This window comes from Symphalangus syndactylus, chromosome 6 (genome assembly GCF_028878055.3).
Source record: "Symphalangus syndactylus isolate Jambi chromosome 6, NHGRI_mSymSyn1-v2.1_pri, whole genome shotgun sequence".
In the NCBI taxonomy this organism is placed as follows: domain Eukaryota; kingdom Metazoa; phylum Chordata; class Mammalia; order Primates; family Hylobatidae; genus Symphalangus; species Symphalangus syndactylus.
Genome location: NC_072428.2, coordinates 46,770,895 through 46,791,949, shown reverse-complemented (window position 1 = coordinate 46,791,949; position 21,055 = coordinate 46,770,895). Strand labels below are relative to the sequence as shown.

The 21,055-nt window shown below is 41.7% G+C and overlaps 1 protein-coding gene across 17 annotated transcripts in view; it reads left to right on the top strand.

Moving 5' to 3' along the window:
* ZNF143 (zinc finger protein 143) overlaps positions 1-21,055 on the top strand; it is a 71,755-nt gene that overhangs the window by 41,526 nt on the left and 9,174 nt on the right. For 11 of the 17 annotated variants that reach the window (XM_063641112.1, XM_063641115.1, XM_063641111.1 and 8 more), the window contains 4 exons: positions 2,828-3,007; positions 10,608-10,835; positions 14,107-14,255; positions 17,833-17,994. In XM_063641112.1, the coding sequence (XP_063497182.1) occupies positions 2,828-3,007; positions 10,608-10,835; positions 14,107-14,255; positions 17,833-17,994 (719 nt within the window). The remainder of the gene's footprint in view (positions 1-2,827; positions 3,008-10,607; positions 10,836-14,106; positions 14,256-17,832; positions 17,995-21,055) is intronic. The other 6 variants (XM_063641119.1, XM_063641118.1, XM_063641123.1 and 3 more) reach the window with 1 other exon arrangement.

Sequence of the window (21,055 nt, the reverse complement as noted above, 5' to 3'; positions counted from 1 at the left end):
TGAGGGCCCATAGCTCTGTTAGATTCTCAGAAGGGTCCATGTCCCAGAAAAGATTAACAGTGGCCCTAGACCACGAGCTCTCTCAGGTTTTAGTTGTCTGGGCAACAAGTTTATTTAGCTAGGATTCCACATCTTATTAGTAGCCATGCTGAGACAGAACCTAAGGCACTCACTTGTTTCTCCTGCATTAAGTAGCTGCTAAAGAAAGTGTCTGAACCCTAATAGCCCCACAGAAAGAAAGACTCACTACTTTTTGTGATCATTTCTCCTTCTCTTTAAATTTTATTTTCTTTTCCTAAATAGTACTTTATTCTTATCTCTCCGACCATCTCCTCTCCTCCTTATATTTAATTACTTGTGGAGTTGGTATTAATAAGGTAAATATTTGCTTTGGATTAGAGCTAAAAAAAAGTTCAGCAGCTGTTGATAAGAGATGCTATTATAAGCTGTTGACTAAATAATACAGCATTAAGATAATTTAGTTTGGGATTTTAGTATAGATGTTTTAAACATGGTGTGATAACTGTCTCCCCATGTATGGAAATACCTGAAATAGTTTAGCTAATTTCCATGTAGGATTCTTGCAGCTATTAATGTTTAACCTGCAGCTCAACTATGACCCCAAATTGGCTTTACTTTACAACACTGAGGAACAGAGCTGTAGGTCTCTACTTCCATCTCATTCATGCACTTTTTATTTATTGTATCAGAGGCGTGTATTTCCAAGCTCCCATAAATTCTACTTGAATTTGGAAATAAAACCAACTTGTTATATAAAAGCTATATCAAACCAATAATCTAGTTTTATAAATATTGATTAAAAGCATCAGAATTGTGATTTATTCCATAGTATTCATTTGTCAAACCAGATGTTCATATAACAGTTTTAAAATCATGGTATTTTCACTGGTATAGTGTGGGATCATCGAGTAAGGGGCATAGGGGCTTCTGTAACAAATACAGAAGATTACAGTGCAAAAACAAAGCAGGATGTTACAGAATCAGAGTAGTAATACAGTGAAAATTATCCTAGAACAGTTGATTCCCTATCATAGCATGTCAGAGCTGGGAAGACTTTAGAGGTCATCTAGATCCAAGAGAAAAGACTTGCCCAAGATAAACTCTTTGTTTTCCTTAGGCTGACGTAATGAATAAAACTTACTAAAGATAGGATCAAAGATTCCTGCTCCTTTTAAAATGATTTTATACTTAAGGAGAGAAATCTTTTGGAATGGTTTCCACCGATAGGAAATCATAATTTCATTTGACCAAAAGAAAAACAACAAACTAGCCAGGTGTGGTGGCATGTGCCTGTGGTCCCAGCTACCCGGGAGGCTGAGGTGTGAGGATTGCTTGAGGGCAGGAGTTTGAGGCTGCAGTGTGCAACCATCGTGCCTGTGAAGAGCCACTGCATTCCAGCCTGAGCAACATAGTGAGATTTGTCTCTTAAAAAATTTAACAAACTTAGTATATATAGATAAATATCTGTATCTGTCTACATAAAGAGAGATTTTTTTTCCCCTTCCCCAGAAGTTGTTTGCCTAATTTGAGCTCATCCTAGAAAAGGGTACATGGGAATCAAAAGCAAAGGCTACTTCTTGCTTGACAGTTTAAAGGCCTTTCTTATTCCAAGATTGTATAAAGCAAATATGAAGGAAAGAAACATAATTGGTAAAGCAGATTTTTTTTTTTTTTGAGACAGTGTCTCACTTCAGTGCCCAGGCTGGTGTGCAGTGGCACAGTCACAGCTCACTACAGCCTTGACTTCTCGTGCTCATGTGATCCCCCCATCTCACCCTCCTGAGTAGCTTAGCTGGGACTTACCAGTGTGCACCATCACACCCAGCTAATTTTTTGTATTTTTTTTTGTAGAGATGGGGTTTCACCATGTTGCCCAGGCTGGTCTTGAACTCCTGAGCTCAAGTGATCTGCCTGCCTTAGCCTCTCAAAGTGCTGGGATTACAGGCATGTGCTACTGTGCCTGGCCAGACTTTTTATAAGCTTAGATTATGAGGGTAGTAGTAGTATGTCCAGCAGGTATTTTTGACATATGTGCTAGGCACTAGATTTTCTTTTTTTTTGGTTCAATAACACAAGTATGTATTGAACACCTACTATTTCCTGACACAGTTAATATTAGGCATTATTTTGTTGAACATTAGTTAAAACAACACTTTTTTTTTTCTCTTGAGATGGAGTCTCGCTCTGTCACCGAGGGTGGAGTGCAATGGTGCAATCTCGGCTCACTGCAACCTCCACTTCTTGAGTTCAAGTGATTCTCCCGCCTCAGCCTCTCGAGTAGCTGGGATTACAGGCGCCCGGCACCACGCCCAGCTAATTTTTTGCATTTTTAATAGAGACAGGGTTTCACCATGTTGGCCAGGCTGGTAAAAACACCGTATTTTTAAAGAGCAAAAATTATTTTCCTGCAAGATATTGTAGAATAAATCAGGTAGGATACAAGCTTTTAGGGAATTCTGGGTTTGTTGTAATTTAATTCACGTTCCTGACTGTACTTTTCTTTTATATTTCTTATGTTTTTCTCTCTGCTTTTCTCAGCTCATTTTTTGCCTACCTGGATGATTCCATCTTGGAGAGCTATGTAATCAGTGATTAGTTTTGAATACCATTCCCAGTTTCTTATGTAAATTTAAGTTTGGAGTGGAAGATGCTGTTTCCCCAATGCCCCAGAAAAATGCCTGAAAGGGAAGCTCAGCACAAGAAGGCTAGAGTCTTGAGCATAATCCTAGGCAGGATTGAAGGATAAGACATTTCAATCTTCTATATATTTTTGCACCATTTAATGTATTACCCTTTATATTTGCAGGAGAAAGGCCCTTTAAGTGTCCCTTCGAAGGCTGCGGTCGGTCCTTTACAACATCAAATATCAGAAAAGTGCACGTTAGGACACACACAGGAGAAAGACCTTATTACTGCACAGAGCCAGGATGTGGGAGGGCATTTGCCAGTGCAACAAATTATAAAAACCATGTGAGGATACACACAGGTAACAATCTCTGATCTTTTGGTCTTTTATCTTTCAAGGCTCGGTTTAACTCCTGCCTTTTCCAGAAACCGTTTCCAACTAATCTCTTCCTTCCTTTCTATCACTTGGCATGGTGGGAAGAGATTAAGCAACTTGAAAAAGTTCACCTTAACAGTCATACATTCATTTATTCAACAGTTATTATCTCCTGCCAGGCATCAAACATAGAAAGAGAGATAAGACATTGTCAAGGGCAGGCTACTTGGGAAGAGATAGTAGACATACAGTTGCTGCAGTGTCTCCATTATATGGGCAAGATGCTGTGGGAGCAGAGAGGGGAGCAGTCACTTCTGCAGAAATGGGAGAAGCATTTTGAGAAGGCTTTGTGGGGGAAATTCGGCATACAGACTCAATCCTGAAGTTTGCCACATGAGAGAGAAGGGTATTCCTGGCAGGGGAAATGCCATGGGGAAAGGCACAAAGGTATGAAAAAGCATGATACTCAGTGGTTCCATATGACAGGAGCATTAAGTACATGTAGAAGATTTGTACAAGGTGAGTTCTGAGAGGTAGCCAAAGGCCTTGTGTGTTGTGCTGTCATAGTTAAGGTACTTAAACTGGACTTTGTGAAGCTTGTGAGGGGGAGGGGTGGTCTATGGATATATGCTTTTTTTTTTTTTTTTTTTGAGAAGGAGTTTCGCTCTTGTTGCCCAGGCTGGAGTGCAATGGTGCGATCTTGGCTCACTGCAACCTCCGCCTCCCAGGTTCAAGCGATTCTCCTGCCTCAGCCTCCCTAGTAGCTGGAATTACAGGCATGTGCCACCATGCCTGGTTAATTTTGTATTTTTAGTAGAGACGGGGTTTCTCCATGTTGGTCAGGCTAGTCTCAAACTCCCGACCTCAGGTGATCTGCCCGCCTCGGCCTCCCAAAGTGCTGGGAATCCAGGTGTGAGCCACCGCGCCCGGCCATATTCTTTTTTTTTTCGGTAAACTGCTTTATTGAAATATAATTCACATACTATACAATTCATCCATTTAAAGTGTATGGGCTGGGCGCGGTGGCTCACGCCTGTAATCCCAGCACTTTGGGAGGCCGAGGCAAGCGGATCACAAGGTCAGGATATCGAGACCATCCTTGGCTAACATGGTGAAACCCCATGTCTACTAAAAATACAAAAAATTAGCTGGGCGTGGTGGCGGGTGCCTATAGTCCCAGCTACTCCAGAGGCTGAGGCAGGAGAACAGCATGAACCCGGGAGGCAGAGCTTGCAGTGGGCTGAGATCGTGCCACTGCACTCCAGCCTGAGCGAGAGCGAGACTCTGTCTCAAAAAAAAAAAAAAAAGTATGTGTTTCAGTGTTTTTTAGTATATTCACAAGGTTGTGCAACCATCACCACAATTCAATTTTAGAATATTTTCATTTCCCCTAAAAGAAATTCCATACTCAGAAGCAGTCCTTTCCCCAGCCCACCCCCCAGCTGTAAGCAATCACGAATCTACTTTCCCTCCTATGAGTTTGCCCATTCTGGATATTTTCATATAAATGAAATCATGCGGGCCGGGCGCGGTGGCTCACGCTTGTAATCCCAGCACTTTGGGAGGCCGAGGCGGGCGGATCACGAGGTCAGGAGATCGAGACCACGGTGAAACCCCGTCTCTACTAAAAATACAAAAAATTAGCCGGGCGTGGTGGCGGGCGCCTGTAGTCCCAGCTACTCGGAGAGGCTGAGGCAGGAGAATGGCGTGAACCCGAGAGGCGGAGCTTGCAGTGAGCCGAGATTGCGCCACTGCACTCCAGCCTGGGTGACAGAGCGAGACTCCGTCTCAAAAAAAAAATAAAAAATAAATAAAAAAATAAATGAAATCATGCAATATGTGGGGGGTTTTTGTCTGACTTCGTTCTCTTTACATAATGGAGTGCAGTGGCATGATCTCGGCTCACTGCAAGCTCCGCCTCCCGGGTTCACACCATTCTCCTGCCTCAGCCTCCCAAGTAGCTGGGACTACAGGCGCCTGCCACCATGCCTGGCTAATTTTTTGTATTTTTTAGTAGAGACGGGGTTTCACTGTGTTAGCCAGGATGGTCTCGAGCTCCTGACCTTGTGATCCACCTGCCTCGGTCTCCCAAAGTGCTGGGATTACAGACATGAGTCACCTATAATGTTTTTGAAGTTCAGCCGTGTTGTAGTATCTTTTAAATTCTTTCATTTTTCAGTAACTGAATAGTATTTCATTATATGGATGTACTACATTTTGTTTATTCACCAGTTGTTTTCACTTTCTGGCTATTAAGAATAATAATAGATTACATATGTCATGTATTCCTTATATGCAATGAGCATTCGTGTACAAGTTTTTATGTGGACATGTTTTCATTTCTCTTGGATGTGTACTTAGGAGTGGACTTGCTGGGTCGTATGGTAACTCCATGCTTAACATTTTAGGAACTTCCAAACTGTTCTCCCAAGTGGCTGCACCATTTTACAGTCTTATCAGCAATGGATGAGGGTTCCAGTTTCTCCACATCCCAGCTAACTGTTGTTGTTATCTGTCTTTTTTTATTATAGCCATCTTAGTAGGTGTGAATTGGTATCTCATTCTGACTTTTGATTTGCATTTTTCTGATGGCTAATCATGTGAAGCTTTTTTTTTTTTTTTGAGACGGAGTTGCGCTCTGTCTCGCCCAGGCTGGAGTGTAGTGGTGTGATCTCGGCTCACTGCAGCCTCCGCCTGCCAGGTTCAAGCGATTGATTGATCCTATCTCAGCCTCCTGAGTAGCTGGGACTACAGGTGTGTGCCACCACGCCCAGCTAAATTTTGTATTTTTAGTAGAGACAAGGTTTCACCATGTTGGCCGGGCCGGTCTCAAACTTCTGACCTCAGGTGATTCACCTGCCTCGGCCTCCTAAAGTGGTGGGATCACAGGCATGAGCCACCACGCCTGGCCTTTTTTTTTTTTTTTTTTGAGACAGAGTCTTGCTGTGTTACTCAGGCTGTAGTGCAGTGGCGCAATCTCGGCCTACTGCAACCTCCACCTCCCAGGTTCAAGCAATTCTTCTGCCTCAGCCCCCACAAGTAGCTGGGATTATAGACACCTGCCACCACACCCAGCTAATTTTTGTATTTTTTTTTTTTTTTTTTTGAGACGGAGTCTAGCTCTGTCACCCAGGCTGGAGTGCAGTGGCGCAGTCTCGGCTCACTGCAAGCTCTGCCTCCCAGGTTCACGCCATTCTCCTGCCTCAGCCTCTCCGAGTAGCTGGGACTACAGGCGCCCGCCACCACGCCCGGCTAATTTTTTGTATTTTTAGTAGAGACGGGGTTTCACCGTGGTCTCGATCTCCTGACCTCGTGATCCGCCCGCCTCGGCCTCCCAAAGTGCTGGGATTACAAGCGTGAGCCACCGCGCCCGGCCTAATTTTTGTATTTTTAATAGAGATAGGGTTTCACCATGTTGGCTAGGCTAATCTCAAACTCCTGACCTTGTGATCCTTCCGCCTCAGCCTCCCAAAGTGCTGGGCTTACAGGTGTGAGCCACCGCACCTGGCCAAAGCATCTTTTTATGTATTTATTAGCCATGTGTATATCTTCTTTGGAGAAATGTCTATTCAGATCCTTTGCCCATTTTTAAAATTGGGTTGTATCTTTATTACTGAGTTGTATAACTTTAATTCTGGATCCAAGTCTCTTATTAGATATATGAGTTACAGATATTTTCTTCCATTCTGTGGCTGGTTTTTTATTCTCTTGATGATATTATTTGCAGTATAGAAGCTTTTAATTTTAATGCTCCATTTTGTGGATGTATTTTTGGTGGGTGAGAATGGAAAGGCAAATGTAAGAGTAAGGCAGGATATGCATTAGTTTTATGAGAAAATTTTTAATATATTGTTTTATTACTGGTATTAAGAGTAAACTTGTGTTAATTCAAAATTAAAAGACTTTTTTTTCTTTTTTTTTCTTTTTTTTTTTTTTTTTTTGTAAGACGGAGTCACGCCCTGTCACCCAGGCTGGAGTGCAATGGCACGATCTAGGCTCACTACAACCTCCACCTCCTGAGTTCAAGTGATTCTCCTGCCTCAGCCTCCCGAGTAGCTGGGACTACAGGCGCATACCACCACGCCCAGCTAATTTTTGTATTTTTAGTAGAGACGGGGTTTCACCATGTTGGCCAGGATGGTCTCCATCTCCTGATGTTGTGATCCACCCACCTTGGCCTCCCAAAGTGCTAGGATTACAGGCGTGAGCCACCATGCCTGGCCCAAAGACTTTTTTTTGAGATGGAGTCTCGCTCTGTCGTTCAGGCTGGAGTGCAGTGTCGTGACCTCAGCTCACTGCAACCTCTGCCTCATGGGTTCAAGTGATTCTCCTGCCTCAGCCTCCCGAGTAGCTGGGATTACAGGCGCATGTCACCACGCCCAGCTAATTTTTGTATTTTTAGTAGAGACAGGGTTTCACCATGTAGGCCCAGCTGATCTCAAACTCCTGACCTCAGGTGATCCACCCGCCTCGGCCTCCCAAAGTGCTGGGATTATAGGCGTGAGCCACCATGCCCAGCCCTGATACGCAATTTTTGTGTGCTATATATAAACATGTACCTACGAATGAGTTCACTTACTGTTAAATAATTATGGCTGGGTGTGGTGGCTCACACCTGTAATCCCAGCACTTTGGGAGGTCAAGGCGAGCAGATCACTTGAGGTCAGGGTTTTGTGACCAGCCTGGCCAACATGGTGAAACCCTGTCTCTACCAAAAAATACAAAAATTAGGCCTGGTGGTGGGCACCTGTAATCCCAGCTACTCGGGAGACTGAGGCAGGATTGTTGCTTGAACCTGGGAGGTGGAGGTTGTAGTGAGTCAAGATCATTCCACTGCACTCCATCCTGGGTGACAGAATGAGACTCTGTATCACAAAAAAAAAAAAAGGAAAAGATAATTCATCTTTTAAGTGCTTCTTATTAAAATATATGTGCTTAAGTGCCTTTTTGTAATATTTGGAGAAAATGGCTGGGGCTTTTTGGATGGGCTGGGAAAACATCATTTTTCCCATTTAAATTAATGGAATATAGATAGAGCTTGGTGCGGTAGCTCATGCCTGTAATCCCAGCACTTTGGGAGGCCAAGGTGGGTGGATCACTTGAGGTCAGGAGTTCAAAACCAGCCTGGCCAACATGGCGAAACCACTTCTCTACCAAAAAATACAAAAGTTAGCTGGGTGTGGTGGCAGCTGCCTGTAATCCTAGCTACTCAGGAGGCTGAGGCAGGATAATCACTTGAATCCGGGAGGTGGAGGTTGCAGTGAGTCGAGATCACACCATTGCACTCCAGCCTGGGTGACAGAGCGAGACTCCGTCTCAAAAAGAAAAGAAAAAAGCAATGGAATACAGACTAATTATCTGAAAGCTAGCCATTCAACACATTTTATGGGCAAATTAGCATTTAGTAAGAGAGATGCCTACATTAAGTTTGGCCATACTGATGTCTTTGGAACATTTAGGTAGAGCAGTGCTCTCAAATGAGGCTGGATATTGAATGTATCTCTTTAAAATAGACTGATTGCCCAGATCCTGTCTGCAAAGATTCTGACATAATTGTACTAGGGTGAGGCCCAGGCATCAGTGTGTATTAAAAGCTCCCCAGGTGCTTTAGTAGACTGAGAATAATTGAAGTAGAGTATGCAGTTTTAAATGTTGGTCTGACCTAAGAGGTAGGTCTGGGCTGGAAGAAAAGATTGGCTAATGATCAGGTAACTGCTACAATAACTGGTCACAATATCTAGTAGAGTAAAGATTCAGACCTGTGAAATGCAATCTTTTTTTTTTTTTTTTTTCTTTGCAAGGCTCATGAGGCTATGTAACTAGCCAGTAAGGGAGCTCAAAAGCTCAATCCAAATCCATTCGCCTCTTGGCTGTGGTTTGGTGCCACCTAGTGGCAGTTTCTGCTCTAGCCTAAATATCAATTGGGCTGATTTTTCCAAGTTGAAATTGGCAGCCCTTTCTCTTGCCCTCACCACATCTCAGCAATCATCCACCAAAATAGTAACATTAACCTGCCTGCTTTCAGAATGGGAACTGGGCAGAGGACAGGAAGCAATCGCCAATTACTTTATGTGTAAGACTTCTGTTACGGTACATTAGCGTGATATCTTATTTTTGGGTGGGTTTACTGTGTTTAGAACCACTGGGAAAGGTGCAGTTACCCAAGGAATGTGTCGAATGAGAATAAACCAGGACATGCATATGTATACACACTTTCATATGTACATTTTAAAAATTTGAGTTCACACCAATACCTCCAATTCCATTTCACCCCAGGGTTTTTTTTTTTTTTTTCTTCCCCCATTCCATATTTGTATTCGCCTTTTTCCACAGCTGGAGCCCTTACTTACAGCAGCATTTGAAATATTTACTCATTTGCTCAGTCTTTTATTCCATCTAAAATAGTTTCAGAATCCCTTCACCCATACCACTACAGTAAACAAGGCTACTACAAATGAGCTGAATATTTGTTTGCAGTTTTTCCCCTCTCTCACCACTGAGCCCAAGACTGAGGGCATAAGTCGAATACTGTGTAAATGAGCTACTTTAATTAATTTATTTGTTCCCCCACCCCAACCCCTTCAGTGTAGTTAAAAGTATTCGTTTAAACAGTTAGGTTAATTTGTTCCAGTTTGCTTTCAGTTTTAGGTCCCTACACCACCACATGTTAGCACTGTCTAGATATTTTGTGATGTTAAGTAATTATTATTAATTTTGTTTACATATTTTTTAAACTGGGACCCATCTTTTAGGTATACAGTCTGAAAGAAAAAGAATGTTACCTGCAACTGTTTCAGAATAATCCTGGTCAGGAAGAAGGGGGAAATGGGTAGTAAATATAAGAAACAATGTTGGTCATGAATCGATAGTTAAAGCTGGATGATTGGAACATGGGGTACTATTTCTCTGTACTTTTGTGTATATTTGAAATTTTCTGTAATAAAAAGTTCTAAAAATATATATACTGCCTATAATGTTCTCAAGCTGTTTCATGGGACAAAAATTATTTACTTCCCTATGTATTGCCTGCTTGCTATTAGTGAATACTCAGTAGCTTTTGATTGGATGCAAGAAGTCAGGTTAAGTTAAATGAAACATGTTTGTCCTTTTAGATGTATTGACATATCTAACTAGGTTTAATAGACTTCTAAAGAAAATCCTTTTTTATTATCTTTATAAAATTCTTAGGAAGCTGCGTAAGTTACAATAATAGCATTTATTATTGTCATTATTAATAGAGTATAACCAACAGTATCTAGATTATCTAATTATGGGAAACCATAAATTACAGTTTCATTAAAGTTAGAGTTAAACTGGGCAAAATCTCCATCCTTTTCTCATTCCTTGAGATTAAGGAGAACCTGGTGTTGATGCATGGAGACAGCACTAAGGATGCATACTACCTTTTGAGTCAAGTCAAAACCATAGTTAGGGAATCTTTTCTTGTGTGCTGCCTCATGGTGGGATGAGGAGGGATTTGGTAATTCTTTATTTTTAGAGGTATTTTACCCCCTGGGGGGGAAAGTATGGAATGATTATGCCTACATATGTAAAAGTTGAACTTTTTTTTGGTATTGCTCTTTAGGGGAAAAGCCATATGTTTGTACAGTTCCTGGGTGTGACAAAAGGTTTACAGAATATTCCAGTTTGTACAAACATCATGTTGTCCACACTCATTCCAAACCTTACAACTGTAACCACTGTGGGAAGACATACAAGCAGATCTCCACGCTGGCCATGCACAAACGGACAGCCCACAACGACACTGAGCCCATCGAGGAGGAGCAGGAAGCCTTCTTTGAGCCGCCCCCAGGTGAGAGTTTTGTCTACTATATTTTGTTTCTGAGTTTGAGAATCAACAGTTATGAACATAATTTATAATGCATAGCATTTTCCGAAATCATAATGTGTCATTCGTATAATCACACAAACATAATTTACAGCTGCAGTAAGTGCTATTGAAGAAAAGTATGTGGTGCTCTGGGATGTATAGAAGGGAATGTTAGTCTGGGAGGTCAAGGTAAGGGATTTTTGGAGAGATCCAGAGGTTGAATAGGGGTTAACCAGATGAAGAAGCAGAGGTTGCTGGGATGCGAAGCAGGAAGCAAAGGCAAGAGAATGTTCCAAATAGAGAGAACGGCACATGCAGAAAGCCAGGAGGTTGGAGAGACCAAAGTAAACTGGAGATAATGAAGCCTGGCTAGTAGGGCAGTTCTGCCTGGGAAGGTGGCATGAAACAAGGCTGGAGAGCGAGGCAGGGGCAGCCAGACTGTTTGGGTCCGTTAAGGATGTTGGTCTTAATCGTAACAGTAGAGAAGTACTCCCAAATAACTCTTAATTGATTCAGGTGCTATTAAGTATGTTATTGTAAGAGACAAAATTATGTGTTTCAGCAAACCCTTGGAAAAATATTTTAGAGAATTACATTGAATTATTTCAGGTAAATAAGCATAGGTAAGTAGGTAAAAGGAAGTAGGTTTTTCTAAAACACAAACAAAGCAAGTTGTCTTACAGTTTCATTGAGTACCTCCTAAATGAAGTAAATTTGAAAATTAAGAGAAGGCATCTTTTCTCATTTTTAACAACTTATATTGAAGCATTGAAAAACATTTAGGTGGAAAAAGTTTGTTGGAGAATAAGGGAAAGAACAGGTCATCTGCTCAGATGATTCCTTGTAGTCCTGATTTGTCTTTTCAGGTATTTGTTAGGTGGTGGTAGGATAATAGCAATTCCATTAGTCTTCATGGTGATTATTTTCTAGCCAAAACACTGTAAGTGTGCATGGTTAAATATTAACATCAATTGGGGAGATACTGGTCAAAGAGTACAGTTTCAGTTAGGAGGAATAAGTTCCGGAGGTCTGCACAGCGTGTGACCACAGTTAATAATAATGTACCATATATTTGACAATTGCTAAGAGAAAGGAAGTAAATAAGAAGATCCTACAACAACTGCTGAGTCTTTTCAGTTAGAAAGCAGGCTTTAATGATATCAGACTTAAGTTTGCAAGACTCTTTTTCTAAGCTTCCTCAAGTCTCTTCCTTAAATGTTGATATTTCAGATTGTCAGAAGTTCCTATATTTTTTTTATTTTTGAGATGGAGTCTCGCTCTGTTGCCCAGGCTGGAGTGCAGTGGCGCAATCTTGGCTCACTGCAAACTTCGCCTCCCTGGTTCATTCCATTCTCCTGCCTCAGCCGCCCGAGTAGCTGGGACTACAGGTGCCCGCCACCACGCCTGGCTAATTTTTTGTATTTTTAGTAGAGATGGGGTTTCACCGTGTTAGCCAGGATGGTCTCGATCTCCTGACCTCGTGATCCACCCACCTCGGCCTCCCAAAGTGCTGGGATTACAGGTGTGAGCCACCGCGCCCAGCCTGGAAGTTCCTATGTTCTAGAAAATAGTCTATAATATAATAATATACATTTTATTTAAAAACAAAACTAAGATTGTTTTTCCAAGAATAGAGATGGATTTCCGTTTTCTCTCACATGATCCACTGGGTTTTGTAACCTGTCGGAATAATAGTATATAAATAGCTGTGGAACAGAACAAAGAGGAATGAAGTAATATCTGTCGTGGAAATTACACGTTGATGACTGTAGCCATATGAGTGCATGGATTAACCACTGACTTGAGAAGTACTCTTAGATTAGCATATTACGTCCTTTGAGGGGGAAACATGTTTTTTGCTCTCTTTCTGACTTCATGGGAGGTAGAAAGTGATGAAAGATGAGAGGGACCAGGAATCTTCCTGGTTGACAATTATAACAGTAATGGACTTTTGAAATTGCTGTTTACTTGCTGGTTCTTTATGAAATAAAGAAGTGATGGAGGTTCCTTTTATGTCACTAAATTATTAACCATACCTCAGATAATATGCCATACATTGTCTTTACACAGTGAGGTCATTGTGTACTGATGGTTTGCAATCAATCAGTTGTGCTAAAGACCAAGTTTAGGATCAGTGGGTGTGTTTACAAACCATTCTGGCTTTGTGGTTAATGTTTATGAAAATGAAAATAGTCTTAACCACTTTTAACAGCTTCTTTTTTTTTTTTTTTTTTTTTTTTTTTTGAGATGGAGTTTTGCCCTTGTTGCCCAGGCTGGAGTGCAATGGTGCGATCTCGGCTCACCACAGCCTCTGCCTCCCGGGTTCAAGTGATTCTCCTGCCTCGGCCTTTGTAGCTGTTGTTACAGGCATGTGCCACCAGGCCTGGCTAATTTTGTATTTTTGTTTGTTTGTTTGTTTGTTTTTGTTTTTGAGACAGAGTCTCGTTCTGTCACCCAGGCTGGAGTGCAGTGGTGCGATCTTGGCTCCCTGCAAGCTCCGCCCCCTAGGTTCACACCATTCTCCTGCCTCAGCCTCCTGAGTAGCTGGGACTACAGGCGCCTGCCACCACGCCCGGCTATTTTTTTTTTTGTATTTTTAGTAGAAATGGGGTTTCACCATGTTAGCCAGAACGGTCTCGATCTCCTGACCTCATGATCCGTCCGCCTTGGCCTCCCAAAGTGCTGGGATTACAGGCATGAGCCACTGCTCCCGGCCTTGGTTTTGTATTTTTAATAGAGACGTGGTTTCTCCATGTTGGTCAGACTGGTCTCAAACTCCCAACCTCAGGTGATCTGCCAGCCTTGGCTTCCCAAGGTGCCAGGATTACAGGTGTGAGCCACTGTGCCTGGCCTTTAGCAGCTTCTTAAGTGAATGCGAGAATTTAGTGTATACTTGGCTATATTTGAAGGGTTATTTGCTAGTCTTCCTGTCCAGTTCCTCCCCTCTCTGCCCCTAATACACATACAGTATCAAGTAATTACTCCAACTAAGAGAATAAAACAGGTCCCTAAAAATCAGAACACTTAAATTCGATGTAGAAAGATTTTTTGTTTGGTCTGCTTTGATGTGGTTTGCCTTTGCAAAAGTGGAGGTGGAGGAATTGGAAGGAGGTCCTGGAAGCCATTTTCGTGACTTAGAATATAATGCATGTACATTTTAATTTATGTAATTTTCTCTTTAATATTTAAAATGTCCTATTTTCTAAACAAATTGGTTGGTTGGTCAAATAAATGATTCATTTGTTTTAAACAGGTCAAGGTGAAGATGTTCTTAAAGGGTCCCAGATTACCTATGTTACAGGTGTAGAAGGGGACGACGTTGTTTCTACACAAGTTGCCACAGTAACCCAATCTGGGCTGAGTCAACAAGTTACACTCATATCCCAAGATGGGACTCAGCATGTAAGTATCCACCAAAAGCCAAACAAATTAAATCTTTCTGTGAACCTGGGATTGAAAGGCAGGCTGGGTCCCCACTGAGGAAAGCTTTGAAATATCAAGGCACAAAGTTAGGAAACCCTGAGGTTTTTCAGTAGTCTGCTTACAGAGACTACTTGCAGAGAGATTAGGAGAGAGAGAAGGTTTGTGACTATAGAATCCAAATGGTATTCTTGGTGTAGCTCAAAGGTGAGATGATAAGGGTCAGTCACAAGAGAGGCTGAGGGCTTCAAAAGTACTGGATCCATGTGAAACACAGCTCAGAAACGGGATAGGATTTGGTGGCTGATTAGATCCAGGAGGTGAGATTGAGAAAACAGAGATTTGGCTGAGGTGATCAGCATATGATGGCACCATTAAGAGATCAGGAATTCACTCAACTAGCCTCACAGAGTTGATAGAATAGGTATCTTGATTTCCCCCAGGAAAAGCACAGTGTAATGGTTGTTCTCTGATAGCCAAACTTGTTATTATTTTCTAGATCTCACTAGCCTAAAATAATTCCACCTTGATTCCATTTTTAAGCTCTAGCAAAGGCTGTCTTAATACCTGGTGGAAATATGCACAATGTGCTTCTTTACCCTTCTGTGTCTGCCTCTTTCATGGAGAATGCTCTCCTTACCCATCTCAGAGTTTGATGATTAATCTGCCCTGTTTTGATACTCAGGATTAGAAAGTATAAAGCTCTTACACCTTCTCATTTATCTCCTTCCTCACTTTGATGTCACTAATTTCACACTATACTCTTTGTCCTCTGACTGGTATGCAAGATTATTAACCAAGTTTTAATTCTGCATCAGCCTTAACACTTTTTCTTGAATTAGATCATCACATACAGAGGTCCTCTGGAGGTTGTTTTATATAACCTCCCTCTTCCCTATACAGGAAAAATTCCCACTATAGCAGATCTGAAATAGCCACTACTGAGAAACCCCCAGTGATTAGGCAATTTCTGTCTTAGGCAATCTGGGTCCAGGCACAGTGGCTCACACCTATAATCACAGCACTTTGAGAGGCCAGAGAGGGTGGATCACTTGAGATCAGGAGTTTGAGACCAGCCTGGCCAACGTGGTGAAACCCCATCTCTACTAAAAGTACAAAAATTAGCTGGTGTGGTGGCGCTCTCCTGTAGTTCCACCTACTAGGTAGGCTGAGGCGGGAGGATCACTTGCACCCAGGAGGCGGGGTAAGACAACATTGTGCCACTATACTCCAGCCTGGACAATAGAGTGAGACTCCGTCTCAAAATAAATAAATAAATACATTTTTAAAAGAGGCAATCTGTTCCATTGTTGGATAATTCTAGTGTTTGTTTGTGTGGTTTTAGAGACGGTCCCACTCTGTTGCCCAGGCCAAAGTGCAGTGGCACAATCATAGCTCAAAGGACTACAGGCGTGTACCACCTGGCTAATTAAAAAAACATGTTTTTTTCAGAGGTGAGATCTCACTGTGTTATCCAGGCTGGTCTTGAACTCCTGGCCTCAGGTGATCCTCCTGCGTCAGCCTCCCAGAGCACTGGGATTTCAGGCATGAGCCACCATAATTCTAGTATTTATCAGACCAGAACCCACCCCTGTATCATCCACTCATGGCTCCTCTCCAACCATACAGAATAAGTCTTATCCTTCTTCATATATTCCAAAACAACTATCTTTCCCATCCCAATGTTGTACTTTCTCTACACTTAACCTTTTCATTTCCTTCAGGAATTAGATTTCCATTCCATTACTTTAATCAGTCAAATGATAGACATTTATTGAGCACCTGCCCCATGCCAGACATTTTGGTCACTGGACTTAGTGTTGGAATCACAGGAAGGGCGGTATCACAGTCTAGTAGGAGAGAGACCCTTTTAGACTGAATAATTTTTCATAATGAGGGGTATATAATTGAGGGATATAGAAAGTGCTGTGGCACCCTGGAGGAGAGAGTAAATTTTTCTTCCTAAAGTAATCTTGCAGATCCTGATAGAGAATGGGTGTTCAGTTGGGTCATGAAGGACTTTCATGAACTCACCAGAGAGTGAAGGGAAGAGCAAAGTCATAAAAATACAAGAGAATATGGCACTTTCTGGGACTGCAAATGACTAGTTGTGGCTGGAGTGTCAGTTGCTAGTTTAGAAGTAGTGGAAGATGAGTCTGGGGAAGTTGGTAAAGGCCAGGTCATGAAAGGTCAGGAATGCTATGTAAGAAGTCTGGGCTGGGTATGGTGGCTCATGCCTGTAATCCCAGCACTTTGAGAGGCCAAGGCAGGCGGATCACCTGAGGTCAGGAGTTTGAGACCAGCCTGACCAACATGGAGAAACCCCATCTTTACTAAAAATACAAAATTAGCCGGGTGTGGTGGTGCATGCCTGTAATCCCAGCTACTTGGGAGGCTGAGGCAGGAGAATTGCTTGAATCCAGGAAGCGGAGGTTGCGGTGAGCCGAGATGATGCCATTGCGCTCCAGTATGGGCAACAAGAGTGAAACTCCTCAAAAAAAAAGTCTGAACTATAGGTGATGGGCAGTCACAGGGGATTTCAGCAGCAGAGAGCATAATAAGATTTTGTTTTGTTTTGTTTTAGAAAGATGTCAACATAGAGGATGGTTAGGGAAGGGTTAGACTGGATACCTGGAGAGAAATTCAGATGGGAGAAAAATAAGGATCTAAATTAGCAACAAGAATGGAGAGGAGGAAATGCAATTAAGAAATACTGTATTGCCGGGTATGGTGGCTCATGCCTGTAATCCCAGCACTTCGGGAGGCCGAGGTGGGCGGATCACGAGGTCAGGAGATCGAGACAGGCTTGGCTAACATGGTGAAACCTCGTCTCTACTAAAAATACAAAAAAAAAAAAAAAATTAGCTGGGCGTGGTGGCGGGTGCCTGTAGTCCCAGCTACTTGGGAGGCTGAGGCAGGAGAATGGCATGAACCTGGGAGGCAGAGCTTGCAGTAAGCAGAGATCGCGCCACTGCACTCCAGCCTGGGCAACAGAGCGAGACTCGGTCTCAAAAAAAAAAAAAAAAAAGAAAAGAAAAAGAAAAGAAACACTGTATTGCTCGGCACAGTGGCTCACATCTGTAATCCCAGCACTTTTGGGAGGCTGAAGTGGGAGGATCACTTGAGGCCAGGAGTCTGAGACCAGCCTGGGCAACGTGGTGAGACCCCATGTCTACAAAAAAAATTACAAATAATTAGTTGGGAGCAATGGGTCATGCCTGTAGTCACAGCTACTTAAGAGGATGAGGCTAGAGGATCACTTGAACCCGGGAGTTTTAGACTGCAGCGATTTATGATTGCATCACTGCACTCCAGCCTGGGCAACAGAGCGAGGCCTTGTCTCCAAAAATAATGATAATCAGAAAATAATAAAAATATAAGAATTGTTAAAAGAAATATTGTATTGATTTTTCTGATGACTGAATGAGTTTATTTCATTCTAAAAGGCTTATTTACATTCACAGGGCAAACTTATACAAGGATTAGTCCCCGTCCTTATGTAAGATTGTCAGCTATAACAAGAAACATTGACTGCTTTGTAAAATTCACTGTATTGCAGGTCAACATATCTCAAGCTGACATGCAGGCCATTGGCAACACCATCACAATGGTAACGCAGGATGGCACGCCCATCACAGTCCCTGCCCATGACGCAGTCATCTCCTCAGCAGGAACACACTCTGTTGCTATGGTTACTGCTGAGGGTACAGAAGGGCAACAGGTAATTACTTTTTTTCTGTTATATCAATCAATACATATATCAGTACCAAAACTGTTACATAGATGTGCAGTGTGGTACAACAGTTAAGCACACAAATTGAGAGCGAATAATATTTTGCAACTTCTTAGCTACTTAACCTCAGAGCCTGTTTTTCCTCATCTGTAAAGTAGGGTGCTAGTTGCATCTACCCCATAAGGTTGATGTAAGGATTGAATGAGATAATGTATATAAGGTACTCAGCCCATATATATATTAAGTGTTCAGTAGTGGTAGCTATTATCATAGTTTATTATATAATAATAAACTATTATCATTATCAGATACTTAGGGAAATAATTGCAAAATTTACTATTTAATTTTTTGAATATGTCATATACTCATATGGTTTAAAACTCAAAAAATATATACAGGTATGTAATGAAAAGTCTTCATCCCACCCCTGCCTTCATCAATTTGTTCTTGCCTCCACAGATAATCAACTTTTATCAGTTTTTTGTGTATTCTTCCAGTCATTAAGCATATACAAACAAATATAAATAAGTAAACAGTGATCTCCCCTTACCTTTTTTGTTAACTAGCCCACAGCTAATATAATAGCTCTTTTTTGGTTTTTGAGACAGGCTGGAGTGCAGCGGCACGATCGTGGCTTACTGCAGCCTCACCCTCCCAGGCTCAAACAATCCTCCCACCTCAGCCTCCAGAGTAGCTGAGACTACAGGTGTGCACCACCATGCCTGGCTACTTTTTCTTTATTTTTTTATTTTTATTCTTTGTAGAGAAAGGGTCTCACTATGTTGCCCAGGCCTTGGCCTCCCAAAGTGCTGGGATTACAGGCATGAGCCACCATGCCCGCCTCCTTTTTTTTTAATGATAGTAAACTAGTCTGTTCTGCATCTTCTTGTTGTCTTTTAAACTTAATAATACATCTTCAAAATCTTTCTGTTTCATTATATAGAGAGCTTCCTCATTCTGTTTTTTTTAAGCTGCATTGTATTCCACTGTATGCATGTGCCGTAATTAAAGTCTTTTGCTATTTCAAACAACACATAACTTTGTGCACATGTGATTTTGCATATATATGTGTGAGTAGATATGCTAGATAAATTCCTAGAGCAGGATTGCTGGTGCAAAGATACATGCATTCGTAATTGTGGTCAGTATTGCCAAACTTCCCTTCTAGGGTTGTGCCAGTCTCCATTCTCACCTGCAGGGTTTGATAGTGCCTCTTCTCCTTCAGCATAGTCACCATGGTAGTATCAAACTTTTGAATTTTTGCCAATCTGATGTATTTTTTGTAGTTTTAATTTTCATTTCCCTTAAAATAAATAATATATTTAAAAACTGTTCTTATACTGTGCTAAAGGCCAATGTTGAGTCTCACTCTTGAAAAAAGAATGAAGTTGGTGGTCTCATACACCCTGAAATGCAAAACTCAGAATCATAAAGCTTCTAGAAGACAAGAGAGGCAAATACTTTTGCAACCTTAAAGATTACTTGGACTGTATTCAAAATGTACTAACAATGAAAGAAAAAAACTGATAAATTGGACTTAATCAAAATTAATTCTGCTCGCCAAAAGACACTGTTAAGAAAAAGATCAGACAACCCCCAGACTGAGGAAAAGATAGTCACACTATATACACACACTATATTGAATATAAGTCTAAAAACGGACTGTATTGAGAATGTGCAACAAACTTCTACAAATCAGTAATGAAAAGGCCGGGCGTGGTGGCTCACGCTTGTAATCCCAGCACTTTGGGAGGCCAAGGCGGGCGGATCACAAGGTCAGGAGATCGAGACCATCCTGGCTAACACGGTGAAACCCCGTCTCTACTAAAAATACAAAAAATTAGCCAGGCGTGGTGTCAGGCGCCTGTAGTCCCAGCTACTCGGGAGGCTGAGGCAGGAGAATGACCCAAACCCTGGAGGCGGAGCTTGCAGCAGCTGAGATCGCGCCACTGCACTCCAGCCTGGTCGACAGAGCGAGACTCCGTCTCAAAAAAAAAAAAAACAAACAAAAAAAACAATGAAAAGATGAGCAACCATTAAAAATGAGCCAAAAAAGTGTTTTAAAATGTACAAATCATTCCGTTGCTCATTAAACAGACCTTCCACAAAAGATACATAACACAAAAAGTGCACATCTTTTATCATCAAAGAAATGCAAATTAACATCACAATGAGAGCATTTCAAACCCAAGAAGATGGCTAAAATCAAAGACTAACAAAACCAAATGTTGATTTCTCCTAAGAAACTAGTGAGGAAACAACCAGCACCACCACCTCCAAATGTTGGTAAAGATGCGGAGCAACTAGAATATTCATATACTGCTAGTGGGAGTGTAAAATGATGTAAGTGGCCAATAAGCACATGAAAAGATGTTCAACATCATTAGTCCTTAAGAAAATGCAGGCTGGGTGCGGGGGTTCATCCTGTAATCCCAGCACTTTGGGAGGCCGAGGCAGTTGGATCACCTGAGGTCAGGAATTCAAGACCAGCGTGGCCAAACATGGTGAAACCCCGTCTCTAATAAAAATACAAAAACATTAGCCAGGCATGGTGGCAGGGCGCCTGTAATCACAGCTACTCAGGAGGCTGAGGCAGGAGAATCGCTTGAACCCAGGAGGCAGAGGTTGCAGTGAGCCGAGGTTGCGCCACTGCACTCCAGCCTGGGCAAAAAGAGTGAGACTCTGTCTTAAAGAAAAAAAAAAAAGCTTCTGGTTATTTTCATAGGAAACAAATTTTTGTATTAACGGTTTAAGCTATTTTAAGCTGCTTGTTACATATTGCCAAATTTTTTTCAGAAAGGTTTAATAATCATGTTATGGATCTAAAGCTTTCTTTTTCACTGTACTCTTGCATTGAGGATTTTTTTTTCGTATTTACAGAATTAACAAGCAAAAGTTAAATTCTGTTTATTTTCATTTGACCACTAGTGAAGTTAAACTTGTTTTTCATATTTGCCTGCAATCTGTTTTTATCTTAATTGAGGTAAAATTTACATAACAATGAAATGCACAGATCTTAAATTTACAATTCAATGAGTTGTGTTAAATA